Source organism: Brassica napus, chromosome C4 (genome assembly GCF_020379485.1).
Source record: "Brassica napus cultivar Da-Ae chromosome C4, Da-Ae, whole genome shotgun sequence".
Lineage (NCBI taxonomy): Eukaryota > Viridiplantae > Streptophyta > Magnoliopsida > Brassicales > Brassicaceae > Brassica > Brassica napus.
This window is the reverse complement of record NC_063447.1, coordinates 3,383,377-3,410,574: the sequence shown is the minus strand read 5'-3', so window position 1 is coordinate 3,410,574 and position 27,198 is coordinate 3,383,377. Positions and strand designations below refer to the sequence as shown.

General features: G+C 34.6%; 4 protein-coding genes across 5 annotated transcripts; 1 reads left to right on the top strand and 3 right to left on the bottom strand.

Moving 5' to 3' along the window:
* Positions 1-16,735: 16,735 nt before the first annotated feature.
* On the bottom strand, positions 16,736-17,826 carry LOC106434491 (3-isopropylmalate dehydratase small subunit 2). Its single transcript, XM_013875364.3, has one exon. It carries the CDS (start codon positions 17,761-17,763, stop codon positions 16,987-16,989), a length of 777 nt encoding a protein of 258 aa, XP_013730818.1. The 5' UTR covers positions 17,764-17,826; the 3' UTR covers positions 16,736-16,986.
* Positions 17,827-18,115: 289 nt separating this feature from the next.
* Positions 18,116-19,537, bottom strand: LOC106434492 (3-isopropylmalate dehydratase small subunit 1). The gene is made up of 2 exons (XM_013875365.3): positions 18,680-19,537; positions 18,116-18,309 (listed from the first exon to the last, which is right to left on the bottom strand). Exon 1 carries the CDS (start codon positions 19,454-19,456, stop codon positions 18,692-18,694), a length of 765 nt encoding a protein of 254 aa, XP_013730819.2. The 5' UTR covers positions 19,457-19,537; the 3' UTR covers positions 18,116-18,309; positions 18,680-18,691.
* Positions 19,538-19,754: 217 nt separating this feature from the next.
* LOC106434474 (prolyl 4-hydroxylase 1) lies at positions 19,755-22,694 on the bottom strand. Of its 2 annotated transcripts, XM_013875348.3 has the most exons (12): positions 22,437-22,692; positions 22,172-22,219; positions 21,806-21,862; positions 21,602-21,654; positions 21,403-21,468; positions 21,039-21,113; positions 20,833-20,907; positions 20,684-20,754; positions 20,548-20,599; positions 20,263-20,352; positions 20,082-20,174; positions 19,755-20,004 (listed from the first exon to the last, which is right to left on the bottom strand). In XM_013875348.3, the coding sequence occupies exons 1-12, from the start codon at positions 22,501-22,503 to the stop codon at positions 19,897-19,899; spliced, it is 855 nt and encodes a 284-aa protein (XP_013730802.2). In that variant the 5' UTR covers positions 22,504-22,692; the 3' UTR covers positions 19,755-19,896. The 2 variants fall into 2 exon arrangements, with proteins under 2 accessions (XP_013730802.2, XP_022557902.2); XM_022702181.2 differs by lacking the exons at positions 19,755-20,004; positions 20,082-20,174; positions 20,263-20,352 and having other exon boundaries at positions 20,544-20,604; positions 22,437-22,694.
* Positions 22,695-23,187: 493 nt separating this feature from the next.
* On the top strand, positions 23,188-26,234 carry LOC106434493 (signal peptide peptidase-like 3). The gene is made up of 14 exons (XM_048753349.1): positions 23,188-23,434; positions 23,537-23,698; positions 23,786-23,897; positions 23,972-24,091; positions 24,169-24,323; positions 24,407-24,586; positions 24,671-24,705; positions 24,806-24,962; positions 25,078-25,131; positions 25,211-25,303; positions 25,393-25,535; positions 25,608-25,678; positions 25,757-25,840; positions 25,933-26,234. Exons 1-14 carry the CDS (start codon positions 23,285-23,287, stop codon positions 26,040-26,042), a joined length of 1,626 nt encoding a protein of 541 aa, XP_048609306.1. The 5' UTR covers positions 23,188-23,284; the 3' UTR covers positions 26,043-26,234.
* Positions 26,235-27,198: the final 964 nt, after the last annotated feature.

Here is a 27,198-nt window from a genome sequence, read left to right as displayed (position 1 = left end):
AAATTATTAGAGAAAGCTTAAACCTTTTGATTCAATCCTTTTGTTTGGCCATTTTACCAGATGTGATAAACATAAGTGTATAATCTGGCCAAAACAAAATTCCATCAATCCCTTGCTGTGCCATTTTCGGCCAGATCTCCTAAAATCAGTCAACCCATCAATAAAATCGAAATTAAAATCATTCATTGCATATCCTTGACTATTAATATTTATTTTGTAACTATCAAAGTTTTAAAAACCTTTTATGATTTTATAAATGCATAATCAATTTTATAAATGCTTGTTTGATTTTATTAAAAGCATATCTTTGACTGAAAATTATTTCTAAAGTTTTATAAGCCATAGTCTTTATATGTCATAAGGTAGAATAAAATCTGGTTGAAATCATTTGATCATATTGTTAATTAAACCAACCATGAACAGATTTTATATCATACTGAATATTGATCACATAAGTTTGCTAGTTAAAATAAAACTTGATCTAGTTTCATCCTTGAACCTGATTCTATGATTAAATTATGAACTGATCATTTGCATACCTGATAGTATCATTTAGTAAATCATTAGATCGAACTTGAATCATCCATGAACTGACCTTTGCATGCATCCAACTATCATATTGTTAAAACTGGACATAGGTATCACATAATTGAAACCAAACATACATGTTCGCATAGCTTTAGCAATGATGATACTAGTGCGTCTGAAGTGGTTCATGTTGTTTGCATCTAAATGATTCACACTGTTTGCATATAGTTAGACAAAATCGGTTTCCATTTAAAATTTAGTACATTTGCTTTATTCAAAATTATAAACCAAGTTTTAACCGATTTTGAAAATCTACTTTGGTTTACAAATATCTTGAACATTATAAAAGTTATTTGTCTTGTCCATGATGCATTTTAATCCATCCATATTGATTGACAAAATTTTTATCTTAATACATATAAAATATTTTCTGAAAATAAAATGCATAATAAATCATCAATCTCCTTGGCATATAAATTCAAGTCCTGAATTATATTATGAATCCTTACTCCTTTATGGATATTTGATTCAGATGTCGAAAATCAACAACCTTGAATATGCTTCCCTCAATCTCTCCGGAGATAATTACCTCCAATGGGAGCTTGATACCAAAATCCTCTTAAGGTCCAGAAACCTTGGTGATACTATCACTGAAGGCACTGAGCCATCAGACAAGGATAATTACAAGGCACTTGTTGTCATTCGCCATCACCTTGCTGAAGGTCTCAAGGACCAGTATCTCACAATTGAGAATCCTCTGGAACTTTGGACAGAGTTGAAAACCAGATTTAATCATCAGAAAACTGTGATATTGCCAAAAGCCCTTTATGATTGGAGAAACCTGAGAATCCAAGACTATAAGTCTGTGGAAGAGTATAACTCGGCTTTGTTCAAAATAGTCTCAAAGTTGAAACTTTGTGGTGAGACTATTACTGATGCTGATATGTTGGAGAAAACATTCTCCACATTCCACACCAGCAATGTTGTGCTTCAGCAACAGTACCGAGAGAAGGGTTTCTCCACTTATGCTGCCTTAATCTCTTGTTTGTTGCTAGCTGAGCAAAACAATGAGTTGCTCATGATGAACAGTGAGCTAAGGCCTCCTGGTGCTAAAGCATTGCCTGAGGCACATGCGGCCGTAGAGCCAAAGGATGAGACTCCAAGAGAGTCATACCATGGTCGCATGAGAGGCCGTGGTAGATGGCAAGGTCGTAACCGTGGATTTCAACCACGTGGCCGTGGATTTCAACCACGAGACCATCTTGGTCGCAGCCGAGGCCGAGGCTACAGCCGAGGTCATCAAGCTAACCGTGGGTATAAGTCCGACTTCAAAACCCATGGCTCGAGCTCGACCAAATCTGCTTGCTATCGTTGTGGGATGACCAATCATTGGGCTAATAAATGCAAAACTCCCCAACACCTTGTTAAGCTCTACCAGGAGAGCATAAAGGGCAAGAACTCTGAGGCAAATTTCGTCCATTATGATAATGAGAATGATCTGGACCATGAGGATGATCAAGCCCATGGCAGAGATGGTCATGAGGATTTTGAGACTTCAGACCTCCTTACAAGTGGCTGAATATGAAGATTTCGATATCATATTGCTTTTGTCTTTGCATTTTGAATTCTTGATTTGGCTTTATGTTCTATGACTTTGGCAATTCTATTTATGAAATAAAGTTTTTACTTTATATATATGCCTTATACAAAGTCGAAATTATTAAGAACATAAAACAAAGCCATTAAAAACATACTCTAAACCTTAAGTAATATCTAAGGTGTTGACTCTTGTCTATTTTTCAGAAATGAAAGAAGACAAGAACCAGCTAGTAGTGGATAGTGGATCAAGTCACACTATATTAAAAGACAAAAGATATTTTGTTAACCTCATTTTAAAGAGTGCCAATATCAATACTATAGCAGGCACGGCCAGCCTTATTGAAGGCCATGGCCCGGCTCACTTAGTGATGCCTAAAGGCACGCATTTAGAAATTTCTAATGCATTATATTCTCCAAATCAAAGAGAAATCTGTTAAGTTTCAAAGACATTCGCATGAATGATCTACATGTTGAAACTAGGGGCGAGGGAAAGAAAGAATTCCTCTTGATTTATGAAAATGCCCAAGGCCATAAGAAAGTCCTAGAGACTATCCCTGCTATATCAATAGGCCTCTATTGTGCCAATATAAAATCGAGTGAGGCTAACACTTCAATTCCTAATGAGTTCAGAGAAGCCTTTAAACAATGGCATGAAAGGCTTGGCCATCCTGGCAGATCCATGATGCGCAAAATAATCTCGAGCTCAACTGGCCATTCCTTGAAAGATAGGATAACTATCCCTATGAGCATTACATGTATTCCATGCTCACAAGGAAAATTAATAATAAGGCCATCACCTGGAAAGGTGAGTAAGGAAACATTAAACTTTCTGGAAAGAATACATGGTGATATATGTGGACCAATACACCCACCTTGTGGGACATTTCGATATTTTATGGTCCTCATTGACGCATCGACCAGATGGTCGCATGTTTGTCTATTATCATCTAGAAACTTAGCATTGGCAAGACTATTGGCACAGATCATAAGACTGCGAGCCCATTTTCCAGATTTTCCACTAAAGACTATACGTCTTGACAATGCAAGTGAATTCAGTTCCCAAGCTTTTAATGATTACTGTATGTCCATGGGGGTAAGTGTGGAACACTCCGTGGCACATGTACATACACAGAATGGATTGGCCGAATCCTTCATTAAAAGAATCCAGTTGATTGCTCGACCATTACTCATGAGGTCGAAGCTACCAGTATCAGCTTGGGGACATGCGGTATTACATGCTGCTGAATTAATACGCATAAGGCCATCCAGTGAACATAAATATTCTCCATCCCAATTACTCTCGGGTCATGAGCCAGACGTATCCCATATCAAAACATTTGGATGTTCTGTGTACGTCCCTATTGCACCACCACAGAGAACAAAAATGGGACCTCAAAGGAGGATGGGAATATATGTTGGTTTTGATTCTCCAACCATTATTAAATATCTTGAGCCTACTACTGGAGATTTATTTAAGGCCAGATATGCTGATTGTCATTTTGATGAATCAGAGTACCCAACATTAGGGGGAGAAAATAACAAGCTGGGAAAAGAAATTGTATGGAATCAAACATCCTTATCATGGCAAGATCCTCGGACTCAATCATGTGATTTAGAGGTCCAGAAAATAATTCATATGCAAAAGCTAGCTAATCAATTGCCTGATTCCTTTGCTGACCCGAAAAGAGTGACTAAGTCCTATATACCAGCTTGTAATGCACCAATAAGTATTGATGTCCAAGATGGACACAATCAAGTGGCTACAGAGTCTAAAGCACGTCTTAAGCGTGGTAGACCAATTGGTTCCAAAGATAAAAGACCTCGGAAACTAAAGAAAGGTGCAAAAGAAACCGAGGTCATAGATTGTCCAGACAAGGCCGAAATGGCCATGCCTAAGGTACCAACCAATGAGACTCGGGACGCCGAGCCTCATGGTACTGAAGGTGCTAATGATGAGATCTCAATTAATTATTTAATGTCTGGGACAAGATGGAACCGGAATGATGTCGACATCAATGATATATTTGCATACCAAGTAGCCCTTGATGTTATGGACTTAGATGAGGATCATGAACCCACGTCTATACTAGAGTGCACTCAAAGATCAGATTGGCTCAAATGGAAAGAAGCCATAAACGTGGAGTTAGAATCTTTTAAGAAAAGGAATGTCTTTGGATCGATTATCCGGACACCTTATAATGTTAAACCAGTGGGATATAAGTGGGTATTTGTGAGGAAAAGAAATGAACATGGTGAAATTGTAAGATACAAAGCACGGCTTGTTGCACAAGGATTCTCACAAATACCAGGCATCGATTATGAGGAGACATACTCCCCTGTGGTGGATGCAACTACATTTCGATTTTTAATAAGTCTGGCCATCAAAGAAAATTTGGATATGCGGTTAATGGATGTTGTAACCGCATACCTTTATGGTCCACTGGATAACGAAATATATATGAGATTACCAGAGGGTGTTGAGCTCAAAGCTAATAAAGGTTCTCGAGAAGAACACTGCATAAGGCTGAACAAATCCTTATATGGACTTAAGCAAAGTGGTCGAATGTGGTATAATCGCTTAAGCGAATACCTTGCCAAAGTTGGCTATAAGAACGACCCTATCAGTCCATGTATCTTTATAAAGAAGTTTGCAAACAAAGGATTTGTTATCATAGCAGTGTATGTTGATGATTTGAACATCATTGGAACCCCTGGGGAAATCGCCCAAACAGTTGAATATCTCAAGAAAGAGTTTGAAATGAAAGACCTAGGTAAAACTAAAGTCTGTTTGGGGTTACAACTTGAGTACATAAAAGGAGGAATCCTTGTGCATCAAAAGGCATATACAGAAAAAGTACTCAAGAGATTTAACATGGACCAGGCTCACCCATTGACCAGCCCAATGGTCGTGAGGTCCCTTGGAGTGGACACTGACCCATTTCGTCCTAAGGAGGATGATGAGAATGTCCTGGGTCCTGAAGTGCCTTACCTCAGTGCCATAGGAGCGTTACTGTATTTGGCTAGCCACACTAGACCAGATATATGTTTTGCCGTGAGTCTCCTAGCCCGTTTTAGTTCATGTCCGACCCAAAGGCACTGGAATGGAATTAAACATATCCTACGTTACCTTCAAGGAACTAAGGATTTGGGTCTATTTTATACCAATGAAACCAAAGATGGTTTAGTAGGCTTTGCTGATGCAGGCTACTTATCTGATCCACACCATGCTCGGTCCCAAACCGGATATGTGTTCACTCATGGTGGTACTGCAATATCATGGCGTTCCATGAAACAAACTATAGCAGCCACATCATCAAATCACTCAGAAATCTTAGCCATGCATGAGGCAAGTCGTGAGTGTGTATGGTTGAGGTCTATGACTCAACACATCCGATCAGATAGTGGAATGGTCGAGGACAATGGTCCGACCATCATATATGAGGATAATGCAGCCTGCATTGCTCAACTCAAAGATGGGTATATCAAAGGTGACCGAACCAAACATGTACTACCCAAGTTCTTCTTCACACATGAGTTGCAGAAAGCCAAGGAGGTCAGCGTCACTCAAATCCGGTCAAGTGAGAACTCAGCCGACCTCTTCACCAAGTCACTTCCCACCAGCACATTCAGGAAGCTTACGCAGCAGATTGGCATGCGAAGACTCAAGGACCTTCAGTGATGTCCAAATCAGGGGGAGTAATGTGTGTTGTACTCTTTTTCCTGTCCTTGGTTTCCCTTTTTACCACATTGGGTTTTGGGTTTTCCGGGAAAGGTTTTAATGAGGCAACGTTAGCACATTACAAGCCCGATATGGTTATGGCATCCAAGGGGGAGTGTTATAAATCCATGATATGGATATGTGGATTGCCATTAACCATCAGGGAGGTTTACATCCGACCAGACTATCCGGTCCGTCTACACCCATCTCCGGTCCGTCTACATCCGCCCGAGACTAGTCAAGATGAAGACTCATTCAACCGGAGCATTTATGAGCTTTGACCAAGTCTAGATATTTGTAGTCAAATGTATTAAATGTGTAGATTCTCTCCTTTGTTGTAAACCCTTATGAACCTCCACTATATATTGATAGTGAAAGCTAATGAGAAAGACACAACTTTCACAACAACACTTCTCTCATATTTCTAACAATCCTTCTATAATATAATAGTTGAGTTTTTTTTTTTTTTTTTTTTTTTTTTTTCGTCGAATTCTTTATAACAACATGTTCGATGTAATTTATGTTCCATGTAATATGTTACATTGATTTGATATTAATAAAGTTATGATGTTATAACAAAAAAGGTCCAGATGTGCATCTTTGTGATGTTCTTTTTATACAGAATATTGGTTTTATATTTACCTCAATTTGGTTTCATCCCCTCTCAACTAGCTTAACGTTGTCCTTAGCTATAGAGGAGGAAACTAATCTGCCCCCTAAATATAATGCCAAGAAAAAGACATAAAACAGAGCTTTCGTCTCTTTGGTAATAGACCCCCACAAAGCTTTCTTGCCTAAAACGTCACTATCAACTATAAGGAGCTATCATCTTCATTATTCTCGTTCTCTACTTTTCCAGTTTGCTCCTTTGTACATTTCTTCTGCCTTCTTACTCAACTCTTGCTTCAGGTTTCGTCTCTTTGCAGTTTTGAGGTAAGTTGTGGAGACCAAAAACTCCAGAAGGAAGACACATATAATCATGAAGATGTCAAACGCAAGTGATGGCGGCAGAGAAGTCAGGGAACCATTGGTGGACAAGGATATGGCTGAATGAAAACCGGAGCAGCCGGGGATGGTTTATGTTAGCACTTTATAATAGTTAGTCCACTAATTTATGGAGTATACGAAGTTTTACTAAATTAATTTATAAAAACAATTGAACGATGCTCATTTACTATGAAAGAGGGTTTAACATACATTAATACAAATGTAGAATATGGTTAAAAATGTTAAAACAACACTAAAGATTATAGGCTTCAGTATATAAAGCATTTACCAAAAACTCAATATTTTTGTAGGGTTTAACACATATACTTTGAGAAAATTTCAAAAAATACAACAATATTGTTTTAATGCATAGTTGCATCCTGCACTAACATATGATGATGTTCAAAGAGGTTTGGAGCTTTTGTTGTCTCCGTTTTTCAAGAAAATAGTAATTTTATAGTGGTTATTCCATCGATTTAAGGAGTATTATGAAGTTTTACTAAATTAATTGATAAAAAAATTTATAACGATTCCCATATACCATGAAAAAGAGCTTAAAATACATTAATACAAATGTAGAATGTGGTTAGAAATTTTAAAACAACACTAAAGATTATAGGCTTCAGTATATAAAACATTTACCAAAAACTCAATATTTTTGTATGGGGTTAATACATAGATTTTGAGAAAAATTCAAAAAATATGACAATATTGTTTTAATGCATATTTGCATCCTGCACTAACATATGATGATGTTCAAAGAGGTTTGAGCCTTTGTTGTCTCTATTTTTCAAGAAAATAGCGATTTAATAGTGGTTATTCCACCGATTTAGGGAGTATTATGAAGTTTTACTAAATTAATTGATAAAAAAATTAAAACGATTTCCATGCATCATGAAAGAGAGTTTAACATACATTAATACAAATGTAGAAAGTGGTTAAATTTCTTAAAACAACACTAAAAAGTATATACTTCAGTATATAGTGCGTTTAACATAAAACTCAATATATTCGTAGCAATTTATACCTAGATTTGGAGAAAAATTAAAAAAATATGAATATATTTTTTAATGGATAGTTGCATCATGCACTAACATATGATGATGTTTAAAGATGCTTGGAACCTTTGTTGTCTCTGTTTCTCAAGAGAATAGCGGTTTTGTAGTGGTTATTCCAATAATTTAGATAATATTATGAAGTTTTTACTAATTAATTGATAAAAAACATTAGAATGATTCTCATATACCATGAAAGAGAGTTTAACATACATTAATATAAATATAGATTGTTGTTAGAAAATTTAGAATAACAATAAAAAAATGTAAGCTTCAGTATATAGAGCGTTTAACATAAAACTCAATATTTTCGTACGGGTTGTTAACACATAGATTTTGAGAAAAATTCAAAAAAATAAACAATATCGCTTTAATACACAGTTGCCTCCTGTACTAATATAGGATGATGTTCAAAGAGGTTTGCAACCTTTTTTTGTCTCCATTTCTCTAGAGAATAACGATTTTATAATGGTTAGTCCACTAATTTAGGGAATATGTGAAGTTTTATTAAATTAATTTATAAAAACAATCGAACGATGCTCATTTACCATGAAAGAGAGTTTAACATACATTAATACAAATGTAGAATATGGTTTGAAATTTTAAAACAACACTAAAGATTATAGGCTTCGGTATATAAAGTATTAATATTTTCGTAGGGGAACACATAGATTTTGAGAAAATTTCAAAAAATATGACAATATTGTTTTAATGCATAGTTGCATCATGTACTAATATATGATGATGGTCAAAGAGGTTTGGAACATTTTATGCCTCCATTTCTCTAGAGAATAGCGATTTTATAATGGTTAATCCACTAATTTAACGAGTATATGAAGTTTTACTAAATTAATTTATAAAAACAATTGAATGATGCTCATTTACCATGAAAGAAAGTTTAGCATACATTAATAAAAATTTAGAATATGGTTAGAAATTTTAAAACAACACTAAAGATTATAGGCTTCACTGTATAAAGTATTTACCAAAAACTCAATATTTTCGTAGGGGTTAGAAAATTTCAGAAAATACGACAATATTGTTTTAATGCATAATTTTATCATGTACTAATATATGATGCTGGTCAAAGAGGTTTGGAACATTTTTTGTCTCAATTTCTCGAGACAATAGCGATTTTATAATGGTTAGTCCACTAATTTAGGGAGTATATGAATTTTTACGAAATTAATTTATAAAAACAATTGAACGATGTTCATTTACCATGAAAAAGAGCTTAGCATACATTAATAAAAATGTAGAATATTGTTAAAAATTTTAAAACAATACTAAAGATTTTAGGCTTCAGTATATAAAGTATTTACCAAAAACTCAATATTTTCGTAGGAGTTAACACATAGATTTTGAGAAAATTTCAAAAAATACGACAATATTGTTTTAATGCATAGTTTCATCTTGCACTAACATATGATGATGTTCAAAGAGGTTTGAAACCTTTGCTGTCTCCGTTTTTCAAGAAAATAGTGATTTTATAGTGGTTATTCCATCGATTTAGGGAATATTATGAAGTTTTACTAAATTAATTTATAAAAACAATTGAACGATGCTCATTTACCATGAAAGAGAGTTTAGCATACATTAATAAAAATGTAGAATATGGTTAGAAATTTTAAAACAACACTAAATATTATAGGTTTCAGTATATAAAGTAACACATAGATTTTGAGAAAATTTCAAAAAATACGACAATATTGTTTTAATGCAACTAACATATGATGATGTTCAAAGAGGTTTGGAACCTTTGTGGTCTCTGTTTTTCAAGAAAATAGTGATTTTATAGTGGTTATTCCATCGATTTAGGGAGTATTATGAACTTTTAATGAATTAATTTATAAAAATAATTGAACGATGCTCATTTACCATGAAAGAGAGTTTGGCATACATTTATAAAAATGTAGAATATAGTTAGAAATTTTAAAACAACACTAAAGATTATAGGCTTCAGTATATAAAGTGTTTACCAAAAAATTCAATATTTTCGTAAGGGGGTTAACACATAGATTTTGGAAAAATTTTAAAAAATACAACAATATTGTTTTAATGCACAGTTGCATCCTGCACTAAATATGATGATGTTCAAAGAGTTTTAAAACCTTTATTGTCTCCTTTTTCAAGAAAATAGTGATTTTATAGTGGTTATTCCATCGATTTAGGGAGTATTATGAACTTTTACTGAATTAATTTATAAAAATAATTGAACGATGCTCATTTACCATGAGAGAGAGTTTAGCATACATGTATAAAAATGTAGAATATGGTTATAAATTTTAAAACAACACTGAAGATTATAGGTTTTAGTATATAAAATGTTTACCAAAAACTCAATATTTTCGTAGGGGTTAAACCATAGATTTTGAGAAAATTTCAAAAAATACGACAATATTGTTTTAATGCATAGTTGCATTCTGTACTAATATATGACGATGGTCAAAGAGGTTTGAAACATGTTTTTGTCTCCATTTCTCTAGAAAATAGTGATTTTATAATGGTTAATCCACTAATTTAGGGAGTATATGAAGTTTTACTAAATTAATTTATAAAAACAATTGAACGATGCTCATTTCCCATGAAATAGAGTTAAACATACATTAATACAAATGTATAATATGGTTAGAAATTTAAAAATAACAGTAAAGAAAATAGGCTTCAGTATATAAAGTATTTACCAAAAACTCAATATTTTCTCAAAACACAAAGATTTTGAGAAAATTTCAAAAAAATACGAAAATATTGTTTTAATGCATAGTTGCATCCTGCACTAACATATGATGCTATTCATAGAGGTTTACAGCCTTTGTTGTCTCCGTTTTTCAAGAAAATGGTGATTTTAAAGTGGTTATTCCATCGATTTACGGAGTATTATGAAGTTTTATTAAATTAATTGATAAAAAATTATAACGATTTCCATATACCATGAAAAAGAGTTTAAATATGTTAATACAAATGTAGAATGTGGTTGGAAATTTTAAAACATCATTAAAGATTATAGGCTTCAATATATAAAGTATTTACCAAAAACTTAGTATTTTCGTAGGGGTTAAACACATAGATTTTGAGAAAATTTCAAAAAATACGACAATATTGTTTTAATGCATAATTACATCCTGTACTAATATATGATGCTGGTCGAAGAGGTTTGGAACATTTTTTGTCCCAATTTCTCTTGAGAATGGCGATTTTATAATGGTTAGTCCATTAATTTAGGGAGTATATGAAGTTTTACGAAATTAATTTATAAAAAAAATTGAACGATGTTCATTTACCATGAAAAAGAGCTCAGCATACATTATAAAAATGTATAATATGGTTGCATCTTGCACTAACATATGATGATGTTATAGTGGTTATTCCATCGATTCTGGGAGTATTATGAAGTTTTACTAAATTAATTTATAACAACAATTGAACGATACTCATTTACCATAAAAGAGAGTTTAGCATACATTAATAAAAATCTAAAATATGGTTAGAAATTTTAAAACAACACTAAAGATTATAGATTTCAGTATATACAGTAACACATAGATTTTGAGAAAATTTCAAAAAATACGAAAATATTGTTTTAATGAAACTAACATATGATAAATATCAACTCTATCATATGTTAAAAACAAATACGACAATATAGTCTTTAGAGCCGTGGGTGTGTAAGGGTAAGCACAATCTGTTTTCAATCTCTTAGTCCTTTGTCTTAAGACTTTCTCAAACCGCATCTCATTCAAGATAACAGATTCGGGGCAAGCCGTGGGTAAGTAAAGTCTTTTGGCTTTAAGACTATTGAGCCTAGTGGGACTGTCATTGAATCTGTCTAAAGACAAAGAATTTATAAGCCGTGGGTGCAATAAAAAATCTGTTTTCAGTTTGTAGTCTTTTTGTCTTTAAGACTTTCTCAAACCATTGGGTCTTTGGATCCATTCCCTTAAACAGATTTTTGAGTCAAGCCGTGGGTAAGTTAAGTCTTTTTTGTGATTAAGACCATAGAGTCGTGTGGTATTATTTGCAAACCCGTAATGACATGTTCTAAGCCGCTGGTCGTTAATATTCATCCAGTCGCTTAAAACTCCCCCCATTGTCATTGTAATGTTTCCATCCAACAAGTCTTTTCACCGAACCATTGTCTACTTTTATAAGCCGTGGGTAATACAGTCAAGAATCTGTTTACAGTTCTTAAGTCTTTTGTCTTAAGACTTTCTCAAACTGTTGGTCGTTAAAATCCATCCAATTCAAAGAACTGAAAACAGATTTGAACCAAGCCGTGGGTAGTAAAGTCTTTTGTCTTAAAGACTAGAGCCGAGTGGGTCTTATAGAGACGAGTGGGTCTTTTGTCTACTTTTGTAAGCCGTGGGTAATACAGTCAAGAATCTGTTTTCAGTTCTTTAAGTCTTTTGTCTTAAGACTGTCTCATAAAATCCATCCAATTCAAAGAACTGAAAACAGATTTGAACCAAGCCGTGGGTAGTAAAGTAAAGTCTTTTGTCTTAAAGACTATACAATAGAGCCGAGTGGGTCTTATTTGCCATCCCCTAACATACAATGCACTACCAAACCCAATATTATCGGGTCCAATTAACAATCTTGCTAGGGGATGGTCTTATAGAGGCAGCAATGGGACAATGTTCCCAAACAAGAATCTGGCAGAACACTATTAGGTTAGTGTCTGCCTATGATCTTTTTTGGGTTTCAAGTGAAAAAACAAAAAACAAAAAACAAAACCAAAAAAAAAACAAAGCTTGATCTCAAAATCCCCAAAACATGAAAGAAAGAAGGAATCTTAAAACGAAAACCGAAAATAAATCATCAAAAAACAAAACGGGAAACTCTAATTACAACTTAAAACTCGAGCCAACGGAAACAAATTAAAAGCAAATCGCGAAAGCATTTAGAAACCCTAAAATAGACAAACTTTGAAGCCCTACAAATCAAAAAGCAAGTAAACGACTCTCTGTTTAATCGATTTACAGCGATCGAAACACTTACATATCTGGCGAGAAAGTAAACGACTCTCTGTTTGTTTCTGGAAGAGAAAGACGAGTGAAAGGAGAGAGCAAATACGAAAAAGGTTTCGTTCGAGAACTCGCGTCGTCTCCTAAGGGTTATATAGAGTCGACTTCAATGTTCCTTTGGGAAAAAAAAAAGGAAAGAAAGAAAGAGAGAAGTGCTTTGATAAACACGCGTTTCCCCTAACGGTTATATTCTAATTCAGTCGGTGGATTTTGTAATCCAACCGGTCCTCAATTCTTACAATACCAACATATACCGAACCGGTTCTTTTTCCACGTTGTCTAAATATTAACACGGCGCCGTTTTGATGTTTGTAATTTGGCAGCTTCCATTTTCTTCTTCTTAAATCTATAATATAACTAGAAATTGGCCCGTCCTACCGGCTGATAATTTTACGCTAAAACTATATTTTAATTTTATAAATATTTGAAATTTTATTTTTTTATTGGAAATAATAAATGTAATCTCTTTTTATTCTAAAATTATATTTTAAATTTTATTAAATTTTGTTGATTTTGAGTTGAAAAGACCACTAATAATTCTTTTTTTTGTCAGAAAACACAATATTATTAAATTAAAAAAATAAGAAAAATAATGATTTATATTTTATTTTCATTTCAGTTTGACGTAGTTGAAGAAAATCTAAAGTAAGAATAACTAATATTTTTTTCATTTCTAAGTGTATCAGATTTTAATATTATATCAATAACTAACTTTTCACGATAATAAATTAATGCAACCACCTCCGAGCTAAATCAATTTAAAATCAAATCTAATGTGACAAAATTATAAAATTTATATTTTAAAGTAATATATGAATAGTTTCAATGATGTCATAAATAATAATTAGTATATATTATATAACAACAAATGATGTTTTATAATATATGTTTGTTTCAGTTTATATTAGATTTTCAATTTATAATGAAATTTTTCTTTAATTTCTAGAGTTTGACTAATTATGTTTTTGTAGATTAATTTAGCATTGGTTGAACTTTTTATAAAAAAAAATGTTGGAAATATTTGAAAATATTTTTATAGATTAATGATGTTATAAATTAATAAAGTATTATATTTCTAGCAGAACTTTACTTGAGTTTCACACCCTATGATATCAAATAAAGCATAATCATAAATAATCCAGATACAAATGTTTTCTAAAATTTTCTTTTTTTTCGAAGATAAACTAAAAAAGTAACTAATTTTTTAATCTTTTTCGTGTTGGTTGTATTGAATGCAAGTATATAATTTCTATCTAATCAAATATCTCATTCTCAGTTTCCACGTAGTAATAATGATAACATAGAAAAGCATATATAATTACATAAGTAAATAGAAGAAAACAACATATTAGCTTTATATTCCAACCCAAAACAACTAAAGATTTATATATAGAGACTCTTATGAATTGAGCTTAAAAGCCCAAAATCGTTACAACCCAAAAAATTAGTATTTCGTGGAAAAATATTTTAGTACATTTTAAGCCTGTTAAGATCTAAAAATCACCCAAAACTCCTGTATGAGATTTGTATTCCACTTTTTAAAAACTTTTTCCCAAAAGTTCATTGTCAGAAACAAGTCACGGAAGGATAAAAATTACCACAACAAAAATCAAATAACAACCAAGTTTGGGATAATCTATATTATTAAAAGAGAAGTACCCATTTGAAAATGTTCTTGCTTCATTAATTAAACTCCTTTTTTTTTTTGCTTGTCTTTTTCAGTTGCATTTATGAAATATCTTAAAACGAATAAAACTGCCTCATTTATTACTTGTCTTTTCAGTTACATTAATGAAATATGCTTAAATGAAGTTAAACTTCCAATTTTATTGTTTATCTTTTTCAGTTACCTTAATGAAATATCCTTAAATAAATTTGGACATAATGTCATTTAATCAAACAAAAAAACTCATTAGTTATCCGTACGTGCATAATTTTAATAATGAAGATTTTTAAAAATGTGCATCATTAAAATTTTACCTAAAACATGCAGCACTAATATATAACATGCATCAATAAAACTAGAATTTGACTCACACAATTATACGGATATTATTTTCAGTTGATTAAATTTAAAAATAATTATTTATTCAAAAAATATTTAAGAATGGCTATGTTTTTAAAAATTATTTGGTATTATTTGCTCATAACTCATTTGTCATTTGATAAATCGTTAGAAAGAAAATTTTAGCATAATATAACTCAGTTGTCATTTGCTAAATTTATGGTTTTTATTTATATTTTTTATTATTTAATTATAATATTTTCATTTTATATTTGAAAGATAAATGAATTTTCTTTCAAACAATATTTTTGTAAATGTATTTTTTTTAAAAATAATCAATTAAAATTGTTATTATCATTGAATATCATTATTTTGACATAATTTGAGTTTTCTTTTACATCAAAACTTATCATATTTTAGGATAATTTTAATTTAAAATGTAATTTTCATATTTTTCAAACAAATTCTAAAAAAAAAAATTAAAAAATTTAAGTTATTTTTAAAAAAAATTTAAAATATTTTTCATATTTTTTAAACAAATTCTAAAAATATTGTTAAAAAAATATTGAGTTGCATTTCAAATAAAAAGGTAAAGATATTAAAAATATTTTAATTAAAATATGTAAAATTTAATATAGTTTTAAGGAAATGGTCAAAATAAAAAAATTACACATAAAATAATCATGATTTTTGTTAACCGGGCGGATCATTATTTATATGATATCGCATACGAAAGAAAAATTTCTGTTTTTAAAATTATCTAATTAACTCTACTCATTTTTTTAATATTTTTTATATGATATCACACATTCGTAAAAAAATAGATAGTTTAAGATGCAAAAAAAAAATTTACTTAATGAATATAATATGAACGAATATTACAAATACATCATTTAATAAAATAAATAATTAAAAACTGAAAATTCATATCCGCGCGGGGTCGAGTGATCATTATTTGAAAATTCAACAACGTCAACTACACTCACTAACTATAGCACGCAGCTACAACAACAAAAAAACATACATACTAAGAAACACATTCAGTAACCACAATTGATCACTCTACCTCAACCCTATTAAAATACTAATCTTAGCAAATCAAAGACCAGAACAAAGTTACATAGAGCAACACCTATGTCCCGGACTCCGCGCTTGCACAGATGCCCTTAGTTTACAGCAAAGATGCTAATTCCATTCCTTTATTTAACTAGGTGCATGATTTGTTGGATTATAAAAATGTTTAACAATATTTAAAGTTATTTATTTTCAATCAGTCTTTAAATATTTTAGTCCCATAAATCTCATATAATTTATATAGTTTCTGTTTTATCTAAGTTCGGTCAAACGATTATTAATATGATAATATGTTTTGTGGATGTTCAAGAAGACGTTTATTTGCGTTATCGGAAGAGTTACGAGAGTTCAGGTCTGAAAACGGAAAGAGAAGACTAATACTTTGGTCGGAACAATGACCGGAAAGATAAACTCTAGTCCTACTCGTTTTACTGTTGTGTTCTTGATTTCGGATGCCTTTCTCTTCTCTCTTCGTCTTGTTTTTATACTCGGTGTCCCAAAGTGCTTCTTGGTAATGACCTAGTTCGGATGGGCCGAAAATGGTCTGAGCCGAGATGTCATGGACCGAAGTGTCTTCTTTTCTCTAATCTGGACCAGAAATCAATATCTACTGGACCAGAAATCAATATCAAGATTTAAAATTTGTAAAAAACATATATCAACAACAATAAATCTACAAAGTAAATTTTACAGTTATAATCCACCATATAAGTCTCATAATGATTTGGTAAAAATAGCAATCTTAAAAAACATTTAAATTTTGCTGATTCAGCCAAATTTATATATCAAGCTAAAATAAGTTTATACAAACACAATGATAACTATCATATATCATTTTAAAAACAAACAACCCCAGATGCACATATTAGTAACTAATATGTGATCAAATGGAACACATTGTTTGTCAATCATTTTCTTGGAACATGTTTTCTTATTCATTACATAGAACAACAACAAAGTGAAAGAGAATATAGAACTCTAACACACATGCGAAGAGAGTTAAGCTACTGATGGAGATGGGATCATTCCCACCTTCCTCGCATAAGCAAAGATACCACCAGCATCAATAACCGGTCCAGCATCACCTATCGCCTTCAGCTTATACTGCTTACCGGTCGTGTGATTAGTCAACAAACCACCACTATCTCTCAGCTCGATCGTCACCGTGTCTCCCGTCGTACACTCGTCGCAGACTCTAACCTCTGACTCGAGCGGAAACACCTCCCCCGTAGCCACCGAGTTACGGAAAAAGATCCTCGCGTAAGTCTGAGCAACAACTGCTTTAGCTCCGGCTGCTCCTAAACAAACAGGAGCGTGTTCACGCGACGACCCGCAACCAAAGTTCTCACCAGAAATTATGATGGAGTATTTAGACTTGATCTCTCCTGGCTCAACGAACCGGGTTGTGTGGAAGTCAGGTAGACCGGAAAGAGCGTTGGAAGCGATCTCGTCGCGTTCTTGCTGGTTGGAAGGGAAGATGGTGGCTTTGTCAGCTGGGATGATCTGGTCTGTGTCTATGTTGTCTTTCAATACGAAGCAGAGACCGTGGAAGGTGGTTTTGGCTAGAGTTTCGTCGGAGCCAGATCCGTGGGAGGCGGGAGTTGCACGTGGGATGGCGAAGGACGCGCCGCGTGAAGAGAGGGAGATGGAAGATGGGATGAAGGGAGTGGAAGTGGTGATTTTGAGGGAAGGAGATGGGAAGGGAACTAAGGGAGAAGGAGGTTTGCTTGAGGAGGAAGGTAAGGCTCGGGACAATGTAGGAAGAGAAGACGCCATTTGTGTGTGTTTGGATCTATGATCGAACTCGTTGTCTTAAGTGAGTGACAATTAGAAGAGAACACAGAGCTTATAAAAGCAAACATGTTTGTATCCTTGTATTTACGGATGTGCCACTTGGGAATTCTAAACGTGCGTTTTGAGACACGTGAGTAGGTCGCCGTGAAACAAAAGGTGTTGTTTTTTTTATTTTATTTTCCCAAAGGTTTACAGATGGAGTATAATCTTTGGTTCCGTTATTGTTACACATATTTTCTAGACCAAAGGTATTGTATATAGTATTAGATCTAGTATGACCTGATAACTCATAGCTTATACTAGGTTGCTATGGGGTCACGCCAACACTATTCTGTAACATCCAAATGTAATAGATATATAAACTGAAACAGAAGAGTAAACCGATAGTCATATACATCCATAACGCAATTAGGTTCATAAATTCTTGAAACAGACATACTTATTGTTCTCTTTATTGTAATGGAAGAGGGGAAGCTGAGAATTACTTAACCTTAAGATCAACTCTCATCGACATGCATGGTCCGGTCCCTGCATAACAATAGAGAAGTGTCTTAAAGAAAAAAAAGAAAGAATAGTGTTGTTCTACTATTGGACACTCAGGTCTTAATGGATGTTGTTAAAACATGAAAAGGATCAGCGAAAGACAAAACTACGCAAGTCCAATAGATCCTCCAAGACAACTAAAAGCCAAAAGTTTCAATTTTTTTTCGCAATCTAATTGAACATCTTAAGAGGAATCAAACTTGAAACACCTTACACCTGATGAGTAATATCAAAGTCTAGAACTTGTCACTATCATCCTCACACAATTCAATCCCATTCCCAAAAAAAAAAACAATCTTTATCACTCATACACCATTTATTACATGATGAAGCAGTTTGGTTTTATCACTCATACCTGTCGGAGAAATCAAGCAGCAGCTGCAGAAGGAATCATCCCAGCCTTCCTCGCATACGCAAAGATCCCACCAGCATCAATCACAGGCCCAGCGTCACCAATAGCCTTAAGCCTATACTCCTTCCCCGTCGTATGATTAATCAAAACACTATCCCCTTCCCTCAACTCCACCGTCGCCACATCCCCCGTCCTACACTCATCACACACCCTAACCTCCGAGTCCAACGGATAAATCTCCCCCGTCGCCACCGAGTTCCTGAAAAAGATCCTCGCGTACGACTGCGCCACCACCGCCTTCGCCCCCGCCGCTCCCAAGCACACCGGAGCGTGCTCCCTCGACGACCCGCACCCGAAGTTCTCCCCGCCGATGACGATCGAGTACTTCGTCTTCGTCTCCCCCGGCTCCACGAACCGGTCCTCGTACGAGGCCGGGAGCCCGACCAGCGCGTGGGAGCCGAGCTTCTGGTACTCGTCGGGGTTGGAGGGGACGAGGGTGAGGAACTCGGCGGGGATGATCTGGTCTGTGTCGATGTTGTCGCCGACGACGTAGCAGAGGCCGTGGAAGGTTTTTCTCTCTTGCGGCGAGGCTGCGGCGGAGCGGGTGACGAAGGGGGAGGAGGATGGTGCGGGGGCAGTGACGAGGGGTTTGAGGTTGAAGGAGGTGGTGGAGGCGGGAGCGAATCTGAGGAATGGTGATTGGAAGGGAGGAGACCTTGTGGGAGAAGCTAGGGTTCGGGGTAATGTAGGGTTTACAGATCGGAGAGACGCCGCCGCCATGGTTTGGTGTTGTGGTCACAGAAGACGAGTCAAAATGGTCAACGAGAGAAATGCGATTACAAGTGGAGTTATATAAGTGTTTTCACTTTTCTCATATTTACAGACATACCCTTCTGTCGGAACGCTATCAACTTTTCAGACAAAAGTTAGGGGAGCTCTTTGGTTATTGACTTGTTACTACATGGCATCCGTTTGTAATTTAAATAATTTTGTAAAACTTTCATGAATATTATTTTTGATAACATAATGTCTGTTAATCCAAGGATTTGTTTTGGGGTGATATTGTGAGAAGTGAAAACACCACAAAAAATCAATTTTTATATGTAAATGATGGCTTTTAAAATTCAAGGGTGAAAAAGAGAATATATCAAAACTCTGAGGTTCTAGGCATTTTTCAATATAAGTCCCTGTGGTTCTTTTGGGTTTATTAGTAAAGTCCTTCAAGAAGTAGCTTTTTGTCTCATCCATTTAGTAGCTGACCATTTCTCTCCTGAGAGGACTTCACATCCCCCATGTATGCTGTTGGGATCTGACTGCCCATCAAGTCCCTAAGTAACACAAAGACCAAAATGAACAACAAAGAAGTTTGGAGCAAGAGAGACAGAGAGAGGTTGAAGAAACAGACCATGCTCCAGAAGAGAACTGCGTCTCCTTTGGTGGGTTTCACAGAGATGCCTTTCATGATTTTTCCACCACAAGTGCATTCACCGTCACCAGCCTGAATTTCAAAGAGTGAGATATATACACACTGGTTTCATTTTTCAAATATATAGCAATTTGCAGAGCTAAAGAGAAAGAAACTATACCAAAGGGAAATAAGTTTCTCCTCCTTCGACATCATCTGTTAAATACATTAGCATTGTTGCTACGCGCTGACCACCACGCTTCAAATTGAACTGTGGGAAACATAGAAAAAAATAATGATGAACACACTAACATAAACTTAAAGTCTAGTCCTCAAAATAACCAAAATAAATGTTCTAAGATCATAAAGAAGAAGATTAACTACATATCCGATCAAAACCAAGGACAAGAGCTTCCTTCATCAATCTACTAATGATTTATAAAATGAAATAGCACCAAAGGCTTACAGTGTCACCAAAGTAATCGTGATGCGGTCTGTAAAACTGATTCGGCTCGTATCTGCACTGCTAACAGCTTTTATATTCATCAAACCAAGAAAACAACTTTAGTTATAGTAGTAAAGGGTTGCAATTGTGCACGCACCGTAGGACTTGAATGAGCTCTCCATTCTCCGCTGGTACTTGAGAGAAGACTGCAATTCTCTTTTCAATTGCCTGATAGCAAAATGTCAAGTTCATCAAACTGAAACGACACCACCTTATATGTATATTAGAGAGTCAGTACTGACTTACCTGTATGACTGGATAACTTCTTTCTACGTGGTTTAGAAACATTCCAGAGCTTGTCCTCACATCACTTTTAACTCCCTAAGCAAGCCAATGAGAGAACAAATAAGTCTCCAAGGCATAAACTATAGCATTTGTACTGGCGTCCAGTGTTTGATTGAATGAATAGATCTTCTTCTTCTATAATAGATGAAAGGGAAATTGGAAAATACCTTTCCGGTTTTAATATCAACAACAGTGGAAACTTGAAGGCGAGGCCGGGCGATTGCTTTTAAGTATTCACATTCCTGCCGATCATACAAATCATGAGAACAAAACCAAAATCAAAATTGTTTTAAGGCAATACAAAAGGATAAAAGCCATTTTGCTAACTCTCATGATAAATGCTATTAAGAACTGAGTCTAAGGTTTGCTTCTCTTTCAAATTTTATCTTTTCCTTGTTAGAATGAACATAATTAAAAAGGTTTAAGGCCTAGCATACTCTGAACATGTTACTCCATGATCAGTTAACTCATCCCCACCATGTTTAACTCAACGAACTAAATACTAATATACAAGGCGTGTACAATTATTACCTCTGAGCTAAGAAAGTTATGAAGCACAATAATTCGAGGGGACCAGCTAACTACTTCAGGCTTGACCTGCACCAAAGCAAGTAAACATTCATTAGCTTGAAGCAAACAGAACTCGCCCTCCTCGATCTCTTTTAAACAGTAGAGGTGTAAAATGAAAATTTTGAGCGGAAAAAAAAAACTAAGGAATGAATAGAATTACATAGCCAAGACGTAACAGTTCTGCATCTTTGTCATTTGCCCACCGAGAAACATCTGAAAAATAATAAACGACGTTTGTATTAAATTAATCATAGTACATCCATAAATTAAGCTCTCTGGTCCTGAAGCTAGATTCAGATTAGTCAGAAGGGAACCTATTGTCTCAACACCTATATGTAAATAATTAATCATAATTTTGTCTAACCTCGAAGATAACGGGCCTTCTGTCCTCGAAGCCCCCTTATGGATGGGAATCCAGTTCCTGAAATGGAAACAAGAAGTAGTAGAAGCTAAATAAGGAGCAGAACATCACAACTAAGCATAGACGAAAACTGATTTAGTGTTCCAAATTACACAACATATTACTGTTTCCACTGCATTGTCCTCTCTCAATCCCTTTTACAGAAAGAGCTCACTTAGCCTTATTTTCTCAGCAAGAACATAAAAACATCATTGCCAAGAATCAAATACGTTCAGACAACAAAAACACATCTATTTCCAAAGAGACATCTATAAGTAACACACAGAAACATAAACGTACAAAAGCATAGGGGAGAAAGAAGAGAGTTACCGTACGAATCTTCCAATCTATTAATAAAGGCCAATTGTAACAAGGCACCTGCAGATTCATTCAGGGAAGAACACAATCTCCATGAGTTAACCCAAAAAAAAAGCCGTTACAAAATTCTCATAAAGTCAACTTTCATAGCCGTCCCCGAACTAAAAAATCACGGCAATGACAAAAACACTCTCAGCTTGGCCGAGGTAAAAAAAAAAGATTTAAACTTTAAAGATCAAAAATCAAATGTTTTCGACTATAAATTCAGAGAGAGTACCTATGATCATTCCGACAGTGACAAATGTCAATAGACCGAACACGATCCTCATGGCAGGTGCAGCCATGTCTCCTCGTTTTTTTTTTTCGATCTCCGACCAAAAAAAATTTAAAAGTTTTGGGAGAGATTTGGTAACAGTTTTGCAGAAGGAAAAGAGAAAAAGAGAGGAGCTTTGATTGAGAGTGTGCAGAAACGTCAGAGGAGGAGAGGAGTTTCTTGTGAAGGGATCTGAGCTCTTTATTTTTTTTATAAGATAACTTTCTTTCTTTCTTTTTATTTTTAATATATTGCGTTTCCTTCCTTCCCTTCTTTTACTTCTTTGCTTTTCTGTTAATGTTTTAATATTTTTGAATGGACTCTTTATCTCTTTTACTTTATTTTTTCTGAACAAAACTATTCATCATTTTATCTAAACTCGAATTATACACAATACTCTTTGTTAATGATTTCTGCTGAACTGTTAATAATGGTATTGGTCTGACAAATGACAACCATCGTGTGGGGGGATCTAAAAAACATTTTTTTCAAGTAATAACTGGACATTATTAATATTTTTCCTAATCGAAATAATAATTGATGGATGTTTTTTTTTTGGTAATCAAATAATTGATGAATGTTTGCTAAATAATTTAGGTTAGTAACGCCAACAAAACAATTTAAACAGAAAAAAAATGGCTTATACTTTAATTAACTAACTAACAACTACTAATAATAATTAGATTATATATTTAATTACAAAAAAAAGACAAGTTATATAATAATAATCGACCTCCGATATAATCCCTAAACGCTGTTAACCGCAACTCTTTCTCTCCCCTTTCTCTCCTATTCGTTCCGTCGGTTGCGTCATGCCTTCGTCTGATCCGCCGCGCCACCGATGCCCCACCGCACTACTCTTCCTCCTCCTGCTAGGCTTCTCCTTTGCGGCGGCAGACGATGCCTCGTGGACCGAAGACTCAACCCTCGAGTCTCCCGGCTGTACCAATAAGTTTCAAATGGTAACCAACAAAAAAAAAAAAAAAAAAAGATTCTTTCTTTAATGATTATTCTCTGCTGAGTTGATGATTCTCATTATCTCGAATGCTCTGCTTATTACACAGGTTAAGATCTTGAACTGGGTTGATGGTGTTGAAAGCGACGACTTCTTCACCGGTTTAACCGCTCAATTCGGAGCAGCTTTGCCGTCTGACGCTGATCAGGGCGTTAGATCTCCGGTTGCTTTTGTGCGTCCTTTGGACTCGTGTTCCAATCTCTCTTCCAGGGTCAGTCGAAAGTGCGATCCTTTCTCAAAAAGTCAATGCCTTTTCACAGATTCATGTAGCTTTGCTCTGTTTTTTGCTCTGTTTCAGTTAGATGGGAGTATTGCCTTGTCGATCCGTGGGAGCTGTGCTTTCACTGAGAAGGCTAAACATGCTGAGGCGGCTGGTGCTTCTGCTCTGCTTGTTATTAATGACAAAGAAGGTTTTTTGTTTTTTGAAACTTTGGTCTTTAGTAGATGTCTTTGTATCATCTAATTTAATTTAATCTTTTGTCAGATCTTGATGAGATGGGATGTATGGAAAAGGACACTTCTTTGAATGTGAGCATACCTGTGTTAATGATCTCTAAGTCAAGCGGGGATGCTCTCAACAAGTCTATGGTGGATAACAAGAGTGGTGAGTGAGCCCCTTGTGACGTCCCACTTCTGTTAGCCATTAATTAGGCCTATTGAGTTGTTGATCTTTTCTTGTAGTTGAGCTTCTGTTGTACGCACCAACTCGTCCTGCTGTGGACCTCACAGCAGGATTGTTGTTGCTCATGGCTGTTGGAACTGTTGTCGTTGCATCTCTGTGGTCAGATCTTACAGATCCTGATCAAGCTAATGAATCTTACAGCATATTAGCAAAGGTTTAAATCTTTTAAAACATTTTTAAATTCTTTGTTTGGTGTTCACCATTCGTAGCCATACTAGAAGTTGTTGTTTTCTACAGGAATTTAGTGGTGCTGGAACCAGGAAAGATGATCCAGAGAAGGAGATCCTTGATATAAGTGTGACTGGAGCTGTGTTCTTTATAGTAACAGCCTCCATTTTTCTGCTGCTCCTTTTCTACTTCATGTCATCATGGTTTGTGTGGGTGCTCACCATATTCTTCTGCATCGGTGGCATGCAGGTAACAAGTTGTAGAACACTGAGATTAAATCTATGTTTGATTCTTCTCATTAGTTTAACAAAGTGTGGCTACTGTTTTTTTCAGGGTATGCATAACATCATTACGGCAGTTTTATTGAGGTATTCTAAATTCTTCCTAAACATCTCACTTCTCTCTTTTTTTTCTTTTCTTTTTCTGGTTAGCAATTCTTGATGGATATATATTGTGAACCGCCTGCAGAAAGTGGAGACATCTTGGTCGGAGGTCTGTGAAGCTCCCTTTGCTTGGGACAATGTCATGGATGTCACTTTTGGTGAATATCTTTTGTCTGGCGTTTGCTGTCTTCTGGTTTGTGAAACGGCACACTTCGTATGCTTGGGCTGGGCAAGACATCTTGGTAAAGCTCCCCTTTCTTCATTCAGTGAATGCTCTTAGAAGCCATTCCTCTCAGTGTCTTATGGTTGCTTTATATGTCTCTCTTTGGAATATTCATTTTGTCACAATGTTGGCAGGGCATCTGTTTGATGATCACAGCCTTGCAAGTGGTTCGATTACCTAACATCAAGGTAGTTAATCTGGCTTCGTAGTTAGTGATGATACATGGTAGTTCTCTATCTTTGTTCTGATAGTTATCTGTACCTCCAGGTTGCTACTGTGCTTCTCTGCTGCGCGTTTGTCTATGACATCTTCTGGGTCTTCATATCACCTTTGATATTCCACGAGAGTGTTATGATTGTGGTGAGTATCTGATTCTAATAGCTGAGTAGTCTTTTAGAGCATGGCAAGTTAGCTAGTTGATAGTCTTACTTGAGAGCCCTTCTTTGTAGGTTGCACAAGGAGACAGCAGCAGCGGGGAGTCCATTCCTATGTTACTAAGGATTCCTCGGTTTTTCGATCCATGGGGTGGCTATGACATGATTGGTTTCGGGGACATCCTCTTCCCCGGTCTGCTCATTTCCTTTGCTTCCAGGTACTTCAAAAGATTACTATGTTCAATTCTTTCTGACTTTAGTGCTTACTACTCTTCTCTTTGGTCTCACAGATATGACAAGATCAAAAAGAGAGTAATCTCAAGTGGATACTTCCTTTGGTTGACTATTGGCTATGGAGTTGGTAAAGTTTAATTCTGCAAACATAACGTAAATTGATTTTCTAGTGAATCTTTAAAACACATGTTGTTCTGTTGTGTAGGTCTGTTACTAACATATCTAGGTCTGTATCTAATGGACGGACATGGTCAGCCTGCGCTACTCTACATCGTACCATGCACACTCGGTAATAATACCAGAAGCTCGAGTTTCTCTTCCTCTTATCTGATCTTGTCTATGGCTTTCAAACAAAAACCTGATGTGTTGTTTCTTTGCTAGGTTTGGCTGTCATTCTAGGGTTGGTAAGAGGAGAGCTTAAAGAGCTATGGAACTACGGTATTGAAGAATCAGAGTCTAACACGCCGGAGGATCCTCTGCCTGTGGCTTAAGAAACATGATTCAACAAAGCTAATGGTGTGTTATCAATTAAGCCAGATCAGCTTAAAAAAGAGAGGTTACGTAGTAAGACTCATGACATGTTGTACAGAGTCCATATGATATACTCTTCTCCTTGAATTCAGACTCACACAGTAACCATCATTTTGTAATATTTCAAGTTATTCAAATTCCCTTTTTGTTTATTCTTTTATCTGATACATAACCAATTCCATAAAACTTACAAGTTTGTCATATTAAATGAAAAACGGAAAATTGTAATTTAATTCCGATGAAAAGTTTAATGCACGAACATTTTTTTGATGTGAAATTGTGGAATCGACCAACCAGTGACCAGTCTATTTATATGCCACGTATATAATTATTGATAAAGTAAAACAACCGTACGAAATATATGTATGACCAACTGCATTATATAATGACTTGTAGATAATTCAGTTCACACTAAACATGAGATTGATTAGAAAAAAAATGTAATTTAGTAGTCTCTTTGTTAATTATGTGATAGTCTGATGGAGTTATAACTTGCATCCGGCATGAGTGCTGTAGCTAATGTGTGTGTGAGTTATAGAAGGAAGGTAATTTTTTTTATGATAAGTTTCTTTAACCATTTTATTCTAATAAATTTCTGCCAACTAAACTTTTTAAGAATATATATGAAGACTCGACACTTGTCAGATATAACAATGACAATTCTCTTAAATAGCTATTTTAAAAATTTTATCACAAAAATAACATTCAATAAAGAAAATGATCAAAATAGGTTTTTTATTTTAAAAATTTTATTTTTTTATTTTTTAAAATTTGAAACCCTATCACGAAATCTCACCCCTTAACTTTAAACCATAAGTCTTAACCCTAAGGTATAAATGCATTATTACTCTTTAATAAAAAAAACAATTTGGTCATTTTTCTCATTGAATGCTATTTTTATGATAAAAACTTAAAAAAAATATTATCATATAGAATTTTTCATATAACAATCACTAAATACTATAATAATAGTTTAACTAGCTATAGTATATATTTTTAAAACATTAACCATCATATAATATGTATAAGCTTTACAAATTAGACTAAAAGTATAAAAGTGTGAATTTTCAATTTTCTAATAGTTATTATGGGTACTATAATTTATTTTGTAGGTTA